General features: G+C 29.6%; 1 protein-coding gene across 1 annotated transcript in view; it reads right to left on the bottom strand.

Annotated features, from left to right (window-relative positions):
• Positions 1–23,558, bottom strand: part of LOC145243651 (uncharacterized) — a 75,961-nt gene that overhangs the window by 3,647 nt on the left and 48,756 nt on the right. Inside the window, exon 3 of the mRNA XM_080106696.1 lies at positions 13,690–13,725. Coding sequence (XP_079962822.1) covers positions 13,690–13,725 — 36 coding nt within the window. The remainder of the gene's footprint in view (positions 1–13,689; positions 13,726–23,558) is intronic.

Here is a 23,558-nt window from a genome sequence, read left to right as displayed (position 1 = left end):
GCAAAACAGGAGACTTTGTCGGTTTGGTCACATTGAAAGAATGGATAAACATGCTTTTGTTAGTAGAGATATATCAGTTGAAGTAGCAGGTTCAGTTGGCAGGAATGATGGCCAAGGATAAGGAGTGACTTGAGAAAAAGATGAATAATTTGAATGCTAATTTCTAAAAATGAAAGAATGGATGAGACATGTTGTGTTAGTAGACTGAGGTAAGATCAGTTGGTAGGGCAAGGTCAAGAAAACATTGAAGGTCAAGTTATTTTGCAGATTGGATTGAAAGAGGGATATAGAGAGACCTGAACAGAGATTAGTTTGGAAGTCATTTTATCAGAGCCGTCCAATGCATGCCAACATGTGAAATTGATATTAAACCGAACATAATAAAGAAAGAATACAGATTTCTTGGGTTATTAAATGTAGAACAGTTGAGGTAGCAGGGTCAGTTCACAAGGAAATCATGGGAGGAAGTGATATGGATGGATTTGAGAGAACGAGGGATAAAGACTTGTCTAGAGATAGGTTTATTTGAAGTCATTTTCTAAAAACCATTTAACATGTAAGATTATGTTCGTTGAGTGCTGGGTGGGGGTAGGAAAAAAATCAAAGGATATATGACAAAAGAAAAGAAGTAGGTTTAGCGAGTAATAAAAGTACTTATCAATAAACAATGGATAGGAATTTGTTCTTAATGCAGACAAAGAGAAATAATGGTATGGTTTAAAATAGGGTGTGATGAATTGTGATAGCAAAAGGACAGAACAATGGACTAAGGATCAAACAATAGGCCAGTAGGCATTTGAGGGGGAAGGATTACTGTGAATCAGAAACAATAGAAACAATACTTGATGGGGGCGGGTCAGTCGAGTGCTTAGTTAGTTGAGGTGGACAGTTAAATTTTGGATATGGCCTAGGGCAGTTGGGCGCTCGGAAGGTCCCGAAGGAGTTTGGGAAATGAAATAACAGCAATAGACGCACACAGCCACATAGTCCAACCGACATCTCTATATATAAAAGCGAAAATGTGTGTAAGTATGTCTGCTTTTTGTGTATGTCCAAGAAAGGCTTTTATCAGAGAAGCGCTCGGTCGGCTCACAACTTCTTAAAACTTTTTATATCACATATAAATCATAATATCTCCGAGTTAACAACGGATCTCGCCTGTCTATTTAATTTGCTCGACTTCGGGAAGATAAATATTCAACAGTTTTCGCTCGCTGCATGTGGATTAGGCTTTTTCCTATAATAAAAGTGACATTAATTCTGGCGGTATTTTTCCGGTTGCCATCGCCGGAAATGTCCGAAAGCAATCAGCTTTGATCAATGTGAAAATATTTTCCTTATATCAGACAATTGCTATTCGATTTGGACAAGGGGAAAATTAAAATAAAAACCCTGCGGTCAAAGTTGACCTCATTAAGACATTAAAAGTGCACCTGCAAATTCTAAGTAATTAAATAAATTCAAACATATTTCCATTAGTATGTCGCGGTGGCCCAATGGTTAATGTCGCATATTTTTATTTTTTTTTTACACTTTAATTTCCAACTTTACCTCAAGGGTTCGGGTTCGGGTTCGGGTTCGATCCTCATACTCACCTACCAAAACTTTTTTATTTATTTTAAACCCCCCCCCCCCCCCGGAGTTTTGATTTACTTCCAAACACCCGGACAACACCGGGTACCCCCGCTAGTCTATAATATAAATCTCACTTGTCTGTTTAAACGTATGTATGTATGCTTGCATGTCTCGCAAAAACTTTTGACAGAGGCGACGGATTTTCATGAGATCGGTGTCGTTTTGAAGCTCGGTCCTTCGGACAACAAATATCGGAAAATTAGCCAAAAACTTTAATTCCTTCATCCTCAACTGGGAAGGATCGCTTTTTTCGCCGATATTTTCGAAAGTCATCACCTCTTTTCGATTGTCTAGCCTTAATTTAAACTTACGTCACTTCCAGTTTGGTGATGGGCACAATAGCTAATGTATCACATTTTTTTCACATTCTTTTCCTCCAAATTCAAACAGTTTAGTATTACCTTTGATGTATAATAGATACTAAAAGTAGTTTCCAGTGTATAAATATCTCTGAGTTTTACTGTGTAATCTGACCCCCCCCCCCTGCTGAATAGTGCATATGCATGCACTGGGCGTGGCCAAAGTCGAGAACGGTCAAGTAAGTAACAAACTTATCCATCCTATTGCTACTCCTATCTATCAACGGTCACTGCATGCTCTTCATAAGAAGACTGGCCTAAAGTTTGGCCAGTCACAGCGTAAATTGACCGCTAGTATATTGTTGTCTTCTCACTTTAGATTACTACTTTGTTTTTTTTTATAATATTCAATTAGTTTTTGCTCTATTACTTTATACATAGTTTTCAAAACTTTGTTTTTTTTATAATATTCAATTAGTTTTTGCTCTATTACTTTATACATAGTTTTCAAAACTTTGTTTTTTTTATAATATTCAATTAGTTTTTGCTCTATTACTTTATACATAGTTTTCAAAACTTTGTTTTTTTTATAATATTCAATTAGTTTTTGCTCTATTACTTTATACATAGTTTTCAAAACTTTGTTTTTTTTATAATATTCAATTAGTTTTTGCTCTATTACTTTATACATAGTTTTCAAAACTTTGTTTTTTTTATAATATTCAATTAGTTTTTGCTCTATTACTTTATACATAGTTTTCAAAACTTTGTTTTTTTTATAATATTCAATTAGTTTTTGCTCTATTACTTTATACATAGTTTTCAAAACTTTGTTTTTTTTATAATATTCAATTAGTTTTTGCTCTATTACTTTATACATAGTTTTCAAAACTTTGTTTTTTTTATAATATTCAATTAGTTTTTGCTCTATTACTTTATACATAGTTTTCAAAACTTTGTTTTTTTTATAATATTCAATTAGTTTTTGCTCTATTACTTTATACATAGTTTTCAAAACTTTGTTTTTTTTATAATATTCAATTAGTTTTTGCTCTATTACTTTATACATAGTTTTCAAAACTTTGTTTTTTTTTATAATATTCAATTAGTTTTTGCTCTATTACTTTATACATAGTTTTCAAAACTTTGTTTTTTTTATAATATTCAATTAGTTTTTGCTCTATTACTTTATACATAGTTTTCAAAACTTTGTTTTTTTTATAATATTCAATTAGTTTTTGCTCTATTACTTTATACATAGTTTTCAAAACTTTGTTTTTTTTTATAATATTCAATTAGTTTTTGCTCTATTACTTTATACATAGTTTTCAAAACTTTGTTTTTTTTATAATATTCAATTAGTTTTTGCTCTATTACTTTATACATAGTTTTCAAAACTTTGTTTTTTTTTATAATATTCAATTAGTTTTTGCTCTATTACTTTATACATAGTTTTCAAAACTTTGTTTTTTTTATAATATTCAATTAGTTTTTGCTCTATTACTTTATACATAGTTTTCAAAACTTTGTTTTTTTTATAATATTCAATTAGTTTTTGCTCTATTACTTTATACATAGTTTTCAAAACTTTGTTTTTTTTTATAATATTCAATTAGTTTTTGCTCTATTACTTTATACATAGTTTTCAAAACTTTGTTTTTTTTATAATATTCAATTAGTTTTTGCTCTATTACTTTATACATAGTTTTCAAAACTTTGTTTTTTTTATAATATTCAATTAGTTTTTGCTCTATTACTTTATACATAGTTTTCAAAACTTTGTTTTTTTTATAATATTCAATTAGTTTTTGCTCTATTACTTTATACATAGTTTTCAAAACTTTGTTTTTTTTTATAATATCCAATTAGTTTTTGCTCTATTACTTTATACATAGTTTTCAAAACTTTGTTTTTTTTATAATATTCAATTAGTTTTTGCTCTATTACTTTATACATAGTTTTCAAAACTTTGTTTTTTTTATAATATTCAATTAGTTTTTGCTCTATTACTTTATACATAGTTTTCAAAACTTTGTTTTTTTTATAATATTCAATTAGTTTTTGCTCTATTACTTTATACATAGTTTTCAAAACTTTGTTTTTTTTATAATATTCAATTAGTTTTTGCTCTATTACTTTATACATAGTTTTCAAAACTTTGTTTTTTTTTTATAATATCCAATTAGTTTTTGCTCTATTACTTTATACATAGTTTTCAAAACTTTGTTTTTTTTATAATATTCAATTAGTTTTTGCTCTATTACTTTATACATAGTTTTCAAAACTTTGTTTTTTTTATAATATTCAATTAGTTTTTGCTCTATTACTTTATACATAGTTTTCAAAACTTTGTTTTTTTTATAATATTCAATTAGTTTTTGCTCTATTACTTTATACATAGTTTTCAAAACTTTGTTTTTTTTATAATATTCAATTAGTTTTTGCTCTATTACTTTATACATAGTTTTCAAAACTTTGTTTTTTTTATAATATTCAATTAGTTTTTGCTCTATTACTTTATACATAGTTTTCAAAACTTTGTTTTTTTTATAATATTCAATTAGTTTTTGCTCTATTACTTTATACATAGTTTTCAAAACTTTGTTTTTTTTATAATATTCAATTAGTTTTTGCTCTATTACTTTATACATAGTTTTCAAAACTTTGTTTTTTTTTTATAATATCCAATTAGTTTTTGCTCTATTACTTTATACATAGTTTTCAAAACTTTGTTTTTTTTATAATATTCAATTAGTTTTTGCTCTATTACTTTATACATAGTTTTCAAAACTTTGTTTTTTTTATAATATTCAATTAGTTTTTGCTCTATTACTTTATACATAGTTTTCAAAACTTTGTTTTTTTTTTATAATATCCAATTAGTTTTTGCTCTATTACTTTATACATAGTTTTCAAAACTTTGTTTTTTTTATAATATTCAATTAGTTTTTGCTCTATTACTTTATACATAGTTTTCAAAACTTTGTTTTTTTTATAATATTCAATTAGTTTTTGCTCTATTACTTTATACATAGTTTTCAAAACTTTGTTTTTTTTATAATATTCAATTAGTTTTTGCTCTATTACTTTATACATAGTTTTCAAAACTTTGTTTTTTTTATAATATTCAATTAGTTTTTGCTCTATTACTTTATACATAGTTTTCAAAACTTTGTTTTTTTTTTATAATATCCAATTAGTTTTTGCTCTATTACTTTATACATAGTTTTCAAAACTTTGTTTTTTTTATAATATTCAATTAGTTTTTGCTCTATTACTTTATACATAGTTTTCAAAACTTTGTTTTTTTTATAATATTCAATTAGTTTTTGCTCTATTACTTTATACATAGTTTTCAAAACTTTGTTTTTTTTATAATATTCAATTAGTTTTTGCTCTATTACTTTATACATAGTTTTCAAAACTTTGTTTTTTTTATAATATTCAATTAGTTTTTGCTCTATTACTTTATACATAGTTTTCAAAACTTTGTTTTTTTTATAATATTCAATTAGTTTTTGCTCTATTACTTTATACATAGTTTTCAAAACTTTGTTTTTTTTATAATATTCAATTAGTTTTTGCTCTATTACTTTATACATAGTTTTCAAAACTTTGTTTTTTTTTTATAATATCCAATTAGTTTTTGCTCTATTACTTTATACATAGTTTTCAAAACTTTGTTTTTTTTATAATATTCAATTAGTTTTTGCTCTATTACTTTATACATAGTTTTCAAAACTTTGTTTTTTTTATAATATTCAATTAGTTTTTGCTCTATTACTTTATACATAGTTTTCAAAACTTTGTTTTTTTTTTATAATATCCAATTAGTTTTTGCTCTATTACTTTATACATAGTTTTCAAAACTTTGTTTTTTTTATAATATTCAATTAGTTTTTGCTCTATTACTTTATACATAGTTTTCAAAACTTTGTTTTTTTTATAATATTCAATTAGTTTTTGCTCTATTACTTTATACATAGTTTTCAAAACTTTGTTTTTTTTATAATATTCAATTAGTTTTTGCTCTATTACTTTATACATAGTTTTCAAAACTTTGTTTTTTTTATAATATTCAATTAGTTTTTGCTCTATTACTTTATACATAGTTTTCAAAACTTTGTTTTTTTTTTATAATATCCAATTAGTTTTTGCTCTATTACTTTATACATAGTTTTCAAAACTTTGTTTTTTTTATAATATTCAATTAGTTTTTGCTCTATTACTTTATACATAGTTTTCAAAACTTTGTTTTTTTTATAATATTCAATTAGTTTTTGCTCTATTACTTTATACATAGTTTTCAAAACTTTGTTTTTTTTTTATAATATCCAATTAGTTTTTGCTCTATTACTTTATACATAGTTTTCAAAACTTTGTTTTTTTTATAATATTCAATTAGTTTTTGCTCTATTACTTTATACATAGTTTTCAAAACTTTGTTTTTTTTATAATATTCAATTAGTTTTTGCTCTATTACTTTATACATAGTTTTCAAAACTTTGTTTTTTTTATAATATTCAATTAGTTTTTGCTCTATTACTTTATACATAGTTTTCAAAACTTTGTTTTTTTTATAATATTCAATTAGTTTTTGCTCTATTACTTTATACATAGTTTTCAAAACTTTGTTTTTTTTTTATAATATCCAATTAGTTTTTGCTCTATTACTTTATACATAGTTTTCAAAACTTTGTTTTTTTTATAATATTCAATTAGTTTTTGCTCTATTACTTTATACATAGTTTTCAAAACTTTGTTTTTTTTATAATATTCAATTAGTTTTTGCTCTATTACTTTATACATAGTTTTCAAAACTTTGTTTTTTTTATAATATTCAATTAGTTTTTGCTCTATTACTTTATACATAGTTTTCAAAACTTTGTTTTTTTTATAATATTCAATTAGTTTTTGCTCTATTACTTTATACATAGTTTTCAAAACTTTGTTTTTTTTATAATATTCAATTAGTTTTTGCTCTATTACTTTATACATAGTTTTCAAAACTTTGTTTTTTTTATAATATTCAATTAGTTTTTGCTCTATTACTTTATACATAGTTTTCAAAACTTTGTTTTTTTTATAATATTCAATTAGTTTTTGCTCTATTACTTTATACATAGTTTTCAAAACTTTGTTTTTTTTATAATATTCAATTAGTTTTTGCTCTATTACTTTATACATAGTTTTCAAAACTTTGTTTTTTTTTTATAATATCCAATTAGTTTTTGCTCTATTACTTTATACATAGTTTTCAAAACTTTGTTTTTTTTATAATATTCAATTAGTTTTTGCTCTATTACTTTATACATAGTTTTCAAAACTTTGTTTTTTTTATAATATTCAATTAGTTTTTGCTCTATTACTTTATACATAGTTTTCAAAACTTTGTTTTTTTTATAATATTCAATTAGTTTTTGCTCTATTACTTTATACATAGTTTTCAAAACTTTGTTTTTTTTATAATATTCAATTAGTTTTTGCTCTATTACTTTATACATAGTTTTCAAAACTTTGTTTTTTTTTTATAATATCCAATTAGTTTTTGCTCTATTACTTTATACATAGTTTTCAAAACTTTGTTTTTTTTATAATATTCAATTAGTTTTTGCTCTATTACTTTATACATAGTTTTCAAAACTTTGTTTTTTTTATAATATTCAATTAGTTTTTGCTCTATTACTTTATACATAGTTTTCAAAACTTTGTTTTTTTTATAATATTCAATTAGTTTTTGCTCTATTACTTTATACATAGTTTTCAAAACTTTGTTTTTTTTATAATATTCAATTAGTTTTTGCTCTATTACTTTATACATAGTTTTCAAAACTTTGTTTTTTTTATAATATTCAATTAGTTTTTGCTCTATTACTTTATACATAGTTTTCAAAACTTTGTTTTTTTTATAATATTCAATTAGTTTTTGCTCTATTACTTTATACATAGTTTTCAAAACTTTGTTTTTTTTATAATATTCAATTAGTTTTTGCTCTATTACTTTATACATAGTTTTCAAAACTTTGTTTTTTTTTTATAATATCCAATTAGTTTTTGCTCTATTACTTTATACATAGTTTTCAAAACTTTGTTTTTTTTATAATATTCAATTAGTTTTTGCTCTATTACTTTATACATAGTTTTCAAAACTTTGTTTTTTTTATAATATTCAATTAGTTTTTGCTCTATTACTTTATACATAGTTTTCAAAACTTTGTTTTTTTTTTATAATATCCAATTAGTTTTTGCTCTATTACTTTATACATAGTTTTCAAAACTTTGTTTTTTTTATAATATTCAATTAGTTTTTGCTCTATTACTTTATACATAGTTTTCAAAACTTTGTTTTTTTTATAATATTCAATTAGTTTTTGCTCTATTACTTTATACATAGTTTTCAAAACTTTGTTTTTTTTATAATATTCAATTAGTTTTTGCTCTATTACTTTATACATAGTTTTCAAAACTTTGTTTTTTTTATAATATTCAATTAGTTTTTGCTCTATTACTTTATACATAGTTTTCAAAACTTTGTTTTTTTTTTATAATATCCAATTAGTTTTTGCTCTATTACTTTATACATAGTTTTCAAAACTTTGTTTTTTTTATAATATTCAATTAGTTTTTGCTCTATTACTTTATACATAGTTTTCAAAACTTTGTTTTTTTTATAATATTCAATTAGTTTTTGCTCTATTACTTTATACATAGTTTTCAAAACTTTGTTTTTTTTATAATATTCAATTAGTTTTTGCTCTATTACTTTATACATAGTTTTCAAAACTTTGTTTTTTTTATAATATTCAATTAGTTTTTGCTCTATTACTTTATACATAGTTTTCAAAACTTTGTTTTTTTTATAATATTCAATTAGTTTTTGCTCTATTACTTTATACATAGTTTTCAAAACTTTGTTTTTTTTATAATATTCAATTAGTTTTTGCTCTATTACTTTATACATAGTTTTCAAAACTTTGTTTTTTTTATAATATTCAATTAGTTTTTGCTCTATTACTTTATACATAGTTTTCAAAACTTTGTTTTTTTTTTATAATATCCAATTAGTTTTTGCTCTATTACTTTATACATAGTTTTCAAAACTTTGTTTTTTTTATAATATTCAATTAGTTTTTGCTCTATTACTTTATACATAGTTTTCAAAACTTTGTTTTTTTTATAATATTCAATTAGTTTTTGCTCTATTACTTTATACATAGTTTTCAAAACTTTGTTTTTTTTATAATATTCAATTAGTTTTTGCTCTATTACTTTATACATAGTTTTCAAAACTTTGTTTTTTTTATAATATTCAATTAGTTTTTGCTCTATTACTTTATACATAGTTTTCAAAACTTTGTTTTTTTTATAATATTCAATTAGTTTTTGCTCTATTACTTTATACATAGTTTTCAAAACTTTGTTTTTTTTATAATATTCAATTAGTTTTTGCTCTATTACTTTATACATAGTTTTCAAAACTTTGTTTTTTTTATAATATTCAATTAGTTTTTGCTCTATTACTTTATACATAGTTTTCAAAACTTTGTTTTTTTTATAATATTCAATTAGTTTTTGCTCTATTACTTTATACATAGTCTTCAAAACTTTGTTTTTTTTTTATAATATCCAATTAGTTTTTGCTCTATTACTTTATACATAGTTTTCAAAACTTTGTTTTTTTTATAATATTCAATTAGTTTTTGCTCTATTACTTTATACATAGTTTTCAAAACTTTGTTTTTTTTATAATATTCAATTAGTTTTTGCTCTATTACTTTATACATAGTTTTCAAAACTTTGTTTTTTTTATAATATTCAATTAGTTTTTGCTCTATTACTTTATACATAGTTTTCAAAACTTTGTTTTTTTTATAATATTCAATTAGTTTTTGCTCTATTACTTTATACATAGTTTTCAAAACTTTGTTTTTTTTTTATAATATCCAATTAGTTTTTGCTCTATTACTTTATACATAGTTTTCAAAACTTTGTTTTTTTTATAATATTCAATTAGTTTTTGCTCTATTACTTTATACATAGTTTTCAAAACTTTGTTTTTTTTATAATATTCAATTAGTTTTTGCTCTATTACTTTATACATAGTTTTCAAAACTTTGTTTTTTTTATAATATTCAATTAGTTTTTGCTCTATTACTTTATACATAGTTTTCAAAACTTTGTTTTTTTTATAATATTCAATTAGTTTTTGCTCTATTACTTTATACATAGTTTTCAAAACTTTGTTTTTTTTATAATATTCAATTAGTTTTTGCTCTATTACTTTATACATAGTTTTCAAAACTTTGTTTTTTTTATAATATTCAATTAGTTTTTGCTCTATTACTTTATACATAGTTTTCAAAACTTTGTTTTTTTTATAATATTCAATTAGTTTTTGCTCTATTACTTTATACATAGTTTTCAAAACTTTGTTTTTTTTTTATAATATCCAATTAGTTTTTGCTCTATTACTTTATACATAGTTTTCAAAACTTTGTTTTTTTTATAATATTCAATTAGTTTTTGCTCTATTACTTTATACATAGTTTTCAAAACTTTGTTTTTTTTATAATATTCAATTAGTTTTTGCTCTATTACTTTATACATAGTTTTCAAAACTTTGTTTTTTTTATAATATTCAATTAGTTTTTGCTCTATTACTTTATACATAGTTTTCAAAACTTTGTTTTTTTTATAATATTCAATTAGTTTTTGCTCTATTACTTTATACATAGTTTTCAAAACTTTGTTTTTTTTATAATATTCAATTAGTTTTTGCTCTATTACTTTATACATAGTTTTCAAAACTTTGTTTTTTTTATAATATTCAATTAGTTTTTGCTCTATTACTTTATACATAGTTTTCAAAACTTTGTTTTTTTTATAATATTCAATTAGTTTTTGCTCTATTACTTTATACATAGTTTTCAAAACTTTGTTTTTTTTATAATATTCAATTAGTTTTTGCTCTATTACTTTATACATAGTTTTCAAAACTTTGTTTTTTTTATAATATTCAATTAGTTTTTGCTCTATTACTTTATACATAGTTTTCAAAACTTTGTTTTTTTTATAATATTCAATTAGTTTTTACTCTATTACTTTATACATAGTTTTCAAAACTTTGTTTTTTTTATAATATTCAATTAGTTTTTGCTCTATTACTTTATACATAGTTTTCAAAACTTTGTTTTTTTTATAATATTCAATTAGTTTTTGCTCTATTACTTTATACATAGTTTTCAAAACTTTGTTTTTTTTATAATATTCAATTAGTTTTTGCTCTATTACTTTATACATAGTTTTCAAAACTTTGTTTTTTTTTTATAATATCCAATTAGTTTTTGCTCTATTACTTTATACATAGTTTTCAAAACTTTGTTTTTTTTATAATATTCAATTAGTTTTTGCTCTATTACTTTATACATAGTTTTCAAAACTTTGTTTTTTTTATAATATTCAATTAGTTTTTGCTCTATTACTTTATACATAGTTTTCAAAACTTTGTTTTTTTTATAATATTCAATTAGTTTTTGCTCTATTACTTTATACATAGTTTTCAAAACTTTGTTTTTTTTATAATATTCAATTAGTTTTTGCTCTATTACTTTATACATAGTTTTCAAAACTTTGTTTTTTTTATAATATTCAATTAGTTTTTGCTCTATTACTTTATACATAGTTTTCAAAACTTTGTTTTTTTTATAATATTCAATTAGTTTTTGCTCTATTACTTTATACATAGTTTTCAAAACTTTGTTTTTTTTATAATATTCAATTAGTTTTTGCTCTATTACTTTATACATAGTTTTCAAAACTTTGTTTTTTTTATAATATTCAATTAGTTTTTGCTCTATTACTTTATACATAGTTTTCAAAACTTTGTTTTTTTTTTATAATATCCAATTAGTTTTTGCTCTATTACTTTATACATAGTTTTCAAAACTTTGTTTTTTTTATAATATTCAATTAGTTTTTGCTCTATTACTTTATACATAGTTTTCAAAACTTTGTTTTTTTTATAATATTCAATTAGTTTTTGCTCTATTACTTTATACATAGTTTTCAAAACTTTGTTTTTTTTATAATATTCAATTAGTTTTTGCTCTATTACTTTATACATAGTTTTCAAAACTTTGTTTTTTTTATAATATTCAATTAGTTTTTGCTCTATTACTTTATACATAGTTTTCAAAACTTTGTTTTTTTTATAATATTCAATTAGTTTTTGCTCTATTACTTTATACATAGTTTTCAAAACTTTGTTTTTTTTATAATATTCAATTAGTTTTTGCTCTATTACTTTATACATAGTTTTCAAAACTTTGTTTTTTTTATAATATTCAATTAGTTTTTGCTCTATTACTTTATACATAGTTTTCAAAACTTTGTTTTTTTTATAATATTCAATTAGTTTTTGCTCTATTACTTTATACATAGTTTTCAAAACTTTGTTTTTTTTATAATATTCAATTAGTTTTTGCTCTATTACTTTATACATAGTTTTCAAAACTTTGTTTTTTTTATAATATTCAATTAGTTTTTGCTCTATTACTTTATACATAGTTTTCAAAACTTTGTTTTTTTTATAATATTCAATTAGTTTTTGCTCTATTACTTTATACATAGTTTTCAAAACTTTGTTTTTTTTATAATATTCAATTAGTTTTTGCTCTATTACTTTATACATAGTTTTCAAAACTTTGTTTTTTTTATAATATTCAATTAGTTTTTGCTCTATTACTTTATACATAGTTTTCAAAACTTTGTTTTTTTTATAATATTCAATTAGTTTTTGCTCTATTACTTTATACATAGTTTTCAAAACTTTGTTTTTTTTATAATATTCAATTAGTTTTTGCTCTATTACTTTATACATAGTTTTCAAAACATTTAATGCTTGTTTCTTCGGGTTCCAGCCTACCTGCTTACTACAACATTTTTTTTTGCGTTCGCAGTTTTCCATTTTTCTTTTTTATTGCGCAACCAACACCCTTACACATACCTCCACTTTCTTATCCGCCTTCGCGTCACGGGTTCGAGCCTGCCTGCTACAACTTTTTTTTTTTTTTGGCTCAATACATACCTACAAACACCTGTGTTGTATTTTATTTTTCTACTTGTGAACCTGTCAACATCGATGGTCAACAGTGAGAAAATGATGATATGGCCATAAGAAGATGAACGAAAAATCCTCGGCAGCTTGTCGGTGGGGCTATGTAGTGTCATAGTTAGACCGAATATAACAATGAAAGAATGGATGAGAGTTCTTGTGGTTCATAGATGTATATTTAAGCAGCAGGGTCAGTTTAGAAGGGAAAGCAAAAGAAAAAATGGGAGGAATAAGTAAGAATGAACTTGAGAGAAAGAGGGATAAATAAAGACCTAGTCAGAGATAGGTAAACATGAATGTCATTTTTTTAGAAGCCGTCCACTACATGCCAGTATATAAAACTGACGTTAAACCAAATATAATGAAAGGATAATGAGGTGTGTTTGGGTTAATAGATATAGAACAGTTGAAGTAGCAGGGTCAGTTAATTGGGGAAGGCTAAGGAAACCAGAAGGAAGATATAAGAATTGGCTCGAGAGAAAGCAGGATAAATAAAGACCTAACCAGAATAAGCTTGGATGTCATTTTCTAAAAAGCCGTCCAACATATGCCAGCATGTAAAACAGACATTAAACCAAATATGTGATGATGCTGATGCGCGTAGCATGTATCGTAAAAATGCAATAAGTAATAAAAGTTTACCTGGTTTCTTAGTAGATTTGCACGTTGGTTGTGTTGCTGCAAAAGTAAGTGAAATTTATTTAAAAACTGTTTTGCATAAAATCTATATAATTATAAAACTCAGATCAACTTGCTTAGGCGTTTAAATCGTCCATCGGGTTGGAAAAATTCTGCATATCCGTATTACATGAAAACAAAGCCATGAAGGTTTTTTTTTAATCGAAAATTTTTTCACGTTTAAAATATGCAAAACTAAATTTCTTTTGTCTTTTTTTCATCGGCTTTTTACGAATTTTATTTTATTGGAATCGGTATAAAACAGTTAAAATTAATTTTCATTTTTTCATGCTTCAATTTTATGTGGTGGGCTCTCATGCTCAAGTCAGCAACTGACCTCTAACTTTTTCGGGAACTGTGGCTCGTGATGTCAAGTCTACTGGGAATCCTTAACATGGATTCTCAGCGTCTCAGGTTTCGTGTCGATTCTGCTGAAAGCAAAAGCAAAGCTCACATGCACATCGAGAAGTAAAGACAGATGAAATCAGGTTTTCTAACAACGAAAAGTTAATTTCACAAAAGTTACAGATTTTTACATATGTACATTGTTCAGTTCACCAAAACATTTTAAGTCTCACAAATCTCTTTCTTCGTCCACTGGATGGCTGGTCAGGATAGGCAGAGAAAGGGCTGTTGGGCGTTTTTGGGAGAGCTTATTTCTTCTCGAGATTTTCGGCGAAATCTGCTCAAAAATACCTGGGCGCTTGTTTAAATATTCAGGGACGGGTTGGGGTCCGGCAGTACATTCAACCAATCAGAGTTCAATACGTTTTCTGGGGAATTCCAGATCCAAATTGCATGTGTGTAATTCAGCAATATGTCCACCGTTCTGAAAATCTGAGACTAACAAGACTTTTCACATGACCTCAAGGGGTCAAAACCTATAATTCATAGAGCTATAGTCTGAAAGGGTGTTCTCCAGGCCAACAAGTACAAATCTCGTTAAACAATAAAATTTATGTCTCTTTCTCTCAAGTGCAAGCATATCACTTCCGACAGGCTACCTGCCGCTGTCTGGGATTCAATTAACATTCCACAGACAATCTTAGCATATTTACCCGGCCTCCCTCAGGGCTCATGGGGGTCTCAACCTCCCCAATGGGGATCAAATCGCTCCCTCAAGACGGTGACGTCACATCCTGCCCCTGTAGACCCATTGCTTCATACAGAACCAATAGGTCTAATCCCAACACACTGCTCCGCCTCTTTCACAGCTCGCCACCAGGTTTCTTACGCCCCCTTTCTCCGTCGTGGGTTTATCTGTCAAGAAAAGATAACATATACATAATCTGATAGCCACCCTCCAACGAGGGTTCTCCCCCTTTTTCTTTCATACAAAAGTTCATAAGAAAGTCATAGTTCACCAAAGAATTAGAAAGAAGATCAAAAAGTTCATTGGAAGCAATAAAATTCAGAAGTCCATGGTTTTATTCAGCGTCATTAAGTCTCTTTTTCTTTGCATTATGAAAGTTTTTGCTTGTTCTTTTTTTTTTTTTCACAATTTACAATGATAACTCCAAAAAACTTCAACATTTATAAATGTCACTCACAGGTTTTTTTTTTCAGTTCGAGAATCCTGTATTTCTTAATTATCAACTTATTCAAAATTGTCAATTTTTTTTTTAACTCATAAGTGTTATCTCCCCTGTTTAAAAAAAGTCCCCGGTCACCACACTCAAAACCCCTCGATTGAGTCGTCATCATTCTTCCTTACCCCTGAATTACCACAGGGTTCTGAAGGTCAGAGGCACCACCTTTCTTGTTTATTTTTCAAAACACGATTCCCTAGCTCATTGAATCCCCCTCGATATTTCAGAACATGTTCCTACGTATAAAAATTATAAGAAGTCAGCCATGCCCCCACCCAGCGCCTCGCCTCACCCAGGTGGTGTGCCTAAGTGGGCCCTGCCCGGACACACCTAGTAATACCAAGGGACCGGCTAACTACAATCACCACCTATTCTAACACCTACAGTTCAGCTGAAATGCTCTGGAATTCATTCCAACTAATTATATATATATATAAAAAAAAAATTAAATACTAGAATTGCGTAATGTTTAACGGCCTTCGCAAGCCGAGCAGGTCACGTACATTCAGTTAACGCCCCTATATCTCGCAAGAAATTCTGTTCTTGACTAATGTCTCCATGGGCAAACACCACGTGCACAATTTATTCGAAATGAAAAAATCTGTCTAAAAAAAATATAAATCATTTCTTGAGCTAATTTGGATGCAATACAATTAATTTACTACCTCGCCCAGTAATACTTATAATTATTTTCAATTAATCCCACTCAATTAGTGGCCTCTTGACTCTTATTTCTCGATTAAGAAATTCTTCCCGACTGAGGCAAAGGTCTAATTCCTTCTCAAGGGTCCATTTGATCGCCGAAATTAACATTGCTCAACTAAATTCAACCAACCTCTGTCCGATCTGATTATCAGTTCTTTCCAGATGTAGTACAATGGGGAAAGGAGTGGCTGGTTACTTTTAATGCATCCAAAACCAAGCTTCTCTCTTTACATCATCAACATTCTGATCCACATCTGGCATCAATTGAAATGAATGGCTCTCGTCTTCAGGAGGCCTCAAGTTTTGACAAGCTTCTGGGCTTGACCATTACTTACTCCTGATCTTAAATGGAACACGTACATCAAATCTGTTGCCAAGGCCGCTGGAAAAATGGTGGGATCTTTCTATTGATCCAGTAGATATCTCACTGCTGATGCAATTCTCTATCTATATAAGAGCCAGGTACGTCCAAGGATGGAATACTGTTGCTACATCTGGGCAGGAGCTGCTAGAAAGGACTTGTCCTGCCTTGATAGAGTTCAAAATAGACTTCGTAGCCTCGTAGGAGATGTCCTTTTCTCTTCCTTGCAACCTCTATCTCACAGAAGAGATGCTGCAAGTTTGTCTCTGATGTATCGTTATTTTCATGGAAAGTGTTCGACTGAGCTTCAATCTATGGTCCCTCCTCGCAAAACTTTCACAAGAAACACTCGTCTAGCTGTAAACACTATCAATAATTCCCCCCCCTCTTTATCTGTGCCTAAACCTAAACGTAGATTCCATGAACAAAGCTTTTTTATTAGAACTGCACGCCTGTGGAATTGTCTTCCGTTTTCCTGCTTTCCGGCTGACTACAATATGGTTGTCTTCAAGTCTAACGTAAATAAGTTCTTGATGAGCCGTTCCATATAAGTTATCAAATTTAACAAATTTTCATTACTAATGATTATTATATTGTCCAATTTCTACTGTACACTCTTTAACCCTTATCCTTGAGTGGCCTCTTGGCCTTGATAATGTGTTGATACCTATGAAAAAAAAAAAAAAAAAAGAAAAAGTTCAATGTGAACAAGTTCTAATTGAATCGTCCCCCTAAGTAATCCAAGTTACAAAATTCCCACTGTTTACTATGCTAAAATCACAATGACTAATGTATACTTATTAACCCTTATCCTCGAGTGGCCTCTGGGCCTTGATAAGTGGTGACACCCATGTAAAAAAAAAAAAAAAAAAAAGGTAAAAGGATAGCAAAAAGGAAAATGGTTATAATCTTTAAAAAAAAAAAAAAATCAACTCTAACTATCAAAATCAAGGCCTTTATTTATTATACTAAATTTGATTATCATCTGTTCAACTTGATAATATCACTTGTGGTAATTCATCGCACGAACCTCAATCAATAATTATCAATCAACATGGCAGGTAGAACCGAAGGATCTCTCCTTCGGTCCTACCTGCCATGAAAAAAATAATATTTCACATAAATTCCTCCCCCTTCCAACGCGCACGAGGGTGGTGGGGTGAGACGGTCGTCAACTCTGCAGGCTATCATGCTGCGAGCTTTACCCATACACCATTCAAGTCAGTCTAGCGGCCAGCGACCCACGCACCCCCCCCCCGTCCACACAGTAGAGTTTAGCTATGCTCATTTCCCTCCTTCTACACGACTCACAACAAAAGCATTTTGAGAAGTTCTTTCATTACACAATATTTAAAAATCAACACCTTTATTTCAATACATTTCTTTCATCAAAATTAAATTATACTAACCACAGTCGACCAGAAGGAAGAACCCCCCCCCCGTACAATTTTTCGAGAGGTGCTGATGCCAGAAACGTATTTCACCTAATTTCCCTTAAACATTCTCGGTATTATTATTATTATTATTACTATTATTATTATTACTATTATTATTATTATTATTATTATTAATATAGCCGGGTCAGCTAACGTCTCCCCCAGTGTTCGAATGAGTTTAATACTCATCGTTAAACTAGCTTCTTTCGGCATTGAAGCCTACCTCATCCAAGAGGAAATTTATGGTGTCCTCAGTCGCCCAGCCTTGGTCAATGGAATTTTCACCGGTAAAATAGTCAATGTGGGTGGTCCAAAACTGACTTTCCCTTCCTGACTTTGTAACCAGTTATTACCAAGCGTTAACTCTTTCTATAAATTCTTTGCGACATAAACTTTCATCTGTCCTCCGCAGTCACCTAGTCTGAAGGGTATTGTGGTCATTCCCTCGAGTTGGAGGTCAGTATTATCTGTCTGGGTAAACTCTACATTCATGGGCTGCAAGGGTTCCTTACCTCTCAGCCTCTCATACACATCCACACCCAGTAAAGACACAGCTACTCCTTTGTCGACCAGAGCTGTCAATGTTTCACCTCCCACCTCTACAGGACAGGTTAAGCCAGGTAAGCCTCCTGCTTCCGTCAGAACCTGACACACTCTGAGCGGCATCTTTTTTGTTGACCAGCCCTGAGCAGGTGCCGGTGACAGATACTCCTCGCCCATGAACGGCCCGTCCGTCTGGACATTGGTCTCCTCTCTTGAGCAGCATCCTCCCCCTTGCTTTGGGGACCTCCTTCTTTTCTGAGGGCACTCCCCTCTCTTGTGGCCAGTCTCCCCACAATTCCAACAATGCAGTTTTGGACAGATTCTGGCTATATGATTGGCTTGTCTGCACGTCCAACAGCACAAGTGCCTTGATACCGTTTGGGTCGCCGGTGCCCTTATATCCTTGGCGATACGCCAGCGTATCCCGAAGCTAGTTTTAGGACAGGTTGCACTCGGGTGGCGCATCTCATTTTCCGATTTGGAGCCTCTCGTCCGTTCCCTTTTGTTTTGTCCTCGGGTGGAGGTCGTTGCTCTGCTCGAGCATATCGGCCAATTCCTAAGCGACAGTCACCTGCATTGGTGCACCATTTAGATTCGTGCCCGTGTTTACTACACTTGTGGCGGTAGGGCTGCAGATCCCAGGGATTACCTCCCCATTGGGTCGGACATTCTGCCACCTAATGACCCTTATAATCACACCTAAAGAATACCAGTCCCATTCTTCCAGGCACGGGCTTATAGTGGCCATAACGAATGTCCCATTCCAAATAATTTCCTTATCCCAGTCTTCCTCGACTATCTCCCGGGGGGGGGGGTTAACTTCCATTGCTGGTCTTGACCTCGGCTTTCTCACAGGAGAAGGGTCCGATCTGACCTCCTCCCACAGTCTCGAACTTCAAATACGCCCCCAAACTCGGTCACTGGTCTGGGCAAGCTCTTCCGCCTCGCTCAGCTTAACGGGGTTACCCTTCAACACATCTGCCCTTATATCATGATCCAGAAGAGCCTCACCCATCAGCCAACAGGACCTGTATCGGCCCGCCCTCTCAGTCTGGTCCGAGAAAGCTCTTATCGCCAGTTCAGACTCTCTCTCAACTAATCCGCTAATTTCTTTCCTGGACAAGCGTCAATGGCCATACTTTCACTGCTAAATTCCTTAATTAGGGCTGACTTTAACTGCTGCCAGGTCAGCTGAGAGTTCTCTTGGAATTATCTGCTGATAAATCTGGACATGGGCCCTGAGGCAGCTTCGTAGGCAAGAAGAAACATCTCCGCATCCCTCAAACCGTAAATGATTTGTTTCTTTCCAACCGCCTGTAGCCAGTCGTTAAGTTCACTTGCTTTCCCACAGAAGCTCGGAATTCTCAAGTGCCCCAGCAAGGCTCGAAATTCTTCTGTGACTTTGTTCGACCCCAAACTCTACTCTACCCTATTTGTGAGCACCCCATGGATCTTGTCAATCCACCGCCTAGGACTATCCGTATCTGTGTTCGTCCCATAACCATCCACACCTGTGCCCAACACTTCGGATGTGACCCCCGTGACCTCTTTAAGATCTGCGATCACCATCCTTTCTTTTTATTTAATTATCTACGCCCCAGATCCTAGATATGACCTTAAACTATATCCGATGGTGAGGCCCTAGCTTGCTGGCTTTGGGGAGTGTGGAACCACCCTTTAATTGGCATTGCTCCCAGGTACACTCTGACCCGGAGTGGTAGTACGGGTCCCAACTATGGGTTAAATAGAAACCGACTTGGAAAAAAATATATATATATATTCAATTAAAAACTTTTTCTTCAAAATCACTGGATTCGGCATTAAATAACCTAGAAAGGGTTGATATGCCATAAAACAAAAACAACCAACCCTACGCCCCAATAATACCCAAAACAATCAAATATACACAATATAATCGATGAAAGCAAGAAGAGAAAAATCACATAAACAATTGAAACAGGAGAAAAAAAAATCAATTTAATACAATTTAACCACTCAAAAAAGACTGTACAAATATCTCCTTAAAAACTACATTCTCTCTTTTTTTTTCTTCTTCTTCTTCTTCAACCTTTCTCTTTCAATGTTAGACACACATCAAATATAATGCAATCCCAACTACGCGCTCTCCTTTTCTCTCTCTCTCTTTCTCTCTCTCTCTCTCTCTCTCTCTCTCTCTCGCTATCACCGAGAGGATACGCAGACGACAAGCAGAAACAGAAAAAAAAAAAATCACCTTACCGTCTCCTTCTGTCTTTCTCTCTTCCCTTTTCTTCGTCCTCGTCCGCGCGTATTTCCAAAAAGATCGGGGGGGGGGAGTTATTTCTCTTTTTCTTCCCACCCCCTTCACTGTCTCTATGTTTTATAATTTCACGTATCAGACTCTTCACTTTTCTCTTCACTTTTCTCTTCTTCCCTTTTTCCTTTTTTTTTCTTTGTGTTTACTATCAGTCTCTCTTTTTTTCTGTCTTAGTTTTTGTTTTTCAGTTTTTTTTGTTTTGTTTTGTTTTACCGTCTCTGAGTTTTTCTCTCTCTCTTTTTTTCCAAACGTTTCTCTCTGTCTGTCTCTTTCTATTATTAAAGTTTTTTTTTTCTGTGTTTGTCGATGTACTTTTTTTTTTTTCTTTTCCGTCGCAACCAATATAAGAAATTTTAAGTCAATTTCACCCTCAGGATCAAATCATAAGCTCATGGGCGCCCATGCTCAGGTCAGCAACTGACCTCTAACTTCTTCGGAAACTGTGGCTCCTGATGTCAAGCCTACCGAGAGTCCTTCACATGGATTCTCAGCGTCTCAGGTTTCGTGTCGTTTCTGCTGAAAGCAAAAGCAAAGCTCACATGCACGTTGAGAAGTAAAGACAGACGAAATCAGGTTTTCTAACTACGAAAAGTTAATTTCACAAAAGTTACAGATTTTTACATATGTACATCGTTCAGTTCACCAAAACATTTTAAGTCTCACAAATCTCTTTCTTCGTCCACTGGATGGCTGGTCAGGATAGGCAGAGAGGGGGCCGTTGGGCGTTTTTTGGGGAGCTTATTTCTTCTCACGACCTCAAGGGGTCAAAACCTATCATTCATAGAGCTATAATCTGAATGGGTGTTCTCCAGGCCAACAAGTACAAATCTCGTTAAACAATAAAATTTATGTCTCTTTCTCTCAAGTGCAAGCATATCACTTCCGACAGGCTACCCGCCATTGTCTGGGATTCAATTAACGTTCCACAGACAATCTTAGCATATCTACCCAGTCTCCGTCAGGGTCCAGGGGGATTTCAACCTCTCCAATGGGGACCAAAGCGCTCCCTCAAGACGGTGACGTCACATTTAGATACTAAAACAAACGCAAAACATTTAATGTTACAAAAACAAAGCCGTTGTCTTGTGATAAGTGCTTTCATTAAGAGTCACACTTCTTTCTTTAAAAAGCCATTCGGCTGAAGTGAGGCCAGACAAATTTTAAGGTTCGGATGACCAACACTATGCAACTTTTTTTAAGCAAATATAAAAATAGAAGATTTGGTAAATTTTTACTTGCTTTCCACCTTAACATTTTCCTTTAAAATGACGACTTCTAAAGGTTTTCGAGTATGCTGAAAACAACTTGCATTTAAATTTTCAGCAAATAAGTAATTTCCGGATATTAAGCAATGTAATTCTTTATAGTTAAAGTGGTAATCGTCGTTGTATTCGCAAACACGCATATTTGTGTCATAATTAATATATTCACTATTCCATGGCTAGCTTTAACATATACTGACCCAACGGATCACGGGTAGTCTAGTTATAAGATACTAGTAAATATCATAGCGATTATAGTTATTTTCTTTTGTTCAACAGAGTTCGCACAGGATTTCCCATTCAGATTTGTTTCCGGCAGTTATAAACTGACTGACATGTCATATCATCTGTCACCAATAATCATATATATACATATATATATATATGTGTGTGTGTGTGTGTGTGTGTATATATATTTGTGTGTGTATATATGTGTGTGTGTGTGTGTATATATATATATATATATGTGTGTGTGTGTATATATATATATATATATGTGTGTGTGTGTATATATATATATATATATGTGTGTGTGTATATATATATGTGTGTGTGTGTGTATATATATATATGTGTGTATGTGTATATATATATGTGTGTGTATATATATATATATATGTGTGTGTGTATGTTTGTATAAATATATATATATATATATGTGTGTGTGGGTATATATATATATATATATATATATATATATATATATATATATGTTTGTATAAATATATATATATATATATATATATATATTAGCTGTACCCTGCCACGCGTTGCTGTGGCTCAAATTGGCGCAATGGAAAAAGTTCCAAAATGAGAAAAAGCATGTTTCTTATAGGTTTAATTTTCCATTTTGCATGGGTATAGTTTTTGTTGTTTCTTAGCTGATATAGAGATTTTCCGGTTTGGCGACTCTTGAATATGTAACATAAATTGTCCATGTGAAAAAACAGTCAGTGTGTAACTGTAAGGCCCACAATTGTAAAGATTGTTCCCTGTGCTTTGTTGATGGTTATTGCAAATGACAATAAAATTGGAAACTGCTTGCTAAAGTGTAATGATGTATCCGGTGGAATCATAGGAATGCATGGAATGAAGATATATTCATCTGTGAAAGGTCCTGTTATGATTGTTGTTTCTATGATATTGTTTGTTAATTTTTTTTTACTGCAAGCTATGTGCCATTGCAAAGCTTGGATTGGTTTATATTTCACAACATGATTATTAGTACACCAAATTTCAGTTGCAATACATGCGGTGGCATCCCTGGCAAATATAACTGTTGGATAATTAACCACTTTATCTGCTTTCACAACAGTGTCGATGGATTTGTATTTGACTACCTCACTTGAAATTTTACATTGAATAATAGCGTTAAGTTCATGGGCATCTTTGTATTGACCTTCAAGAATAGCTCATTCGCTCAGTCAAATAGAATTCTTATAATTTGAATATCTGCAAAAACCTTTTAAACTAACTATTCTTTTGATGAAATAAACAGAAATTACAGAAGTTAAAAGTCAAAGAATCCTGCCCTTAACTCTGATCAGCTGGCACTTTTTCGTACCCAATTTCCCACAAGTGATGCCAAAGTTTTTGTGCCGATCGAACAGTCTGCAACTGTACAATAAACAAGTAATATAT

Source organism: Euprymna scolopes, chromosome 22, assembly GCF_053919585.1.
Source record: "Euprymna scolopes isolate OS-2025 chromosome 22, ASM5391958v1, whole genome shotgun sequence".
NCBI lineage: Eukaryota > Metazoa > Mollusca > Cephalopoda > Sepiida > Sepiolidae > Euprymna > Euprymna scolopes.
Note: the sequence above shows the minus strand (reverse complement) of the source record. Positions and strands in the feature narration are given on the sequence as shown.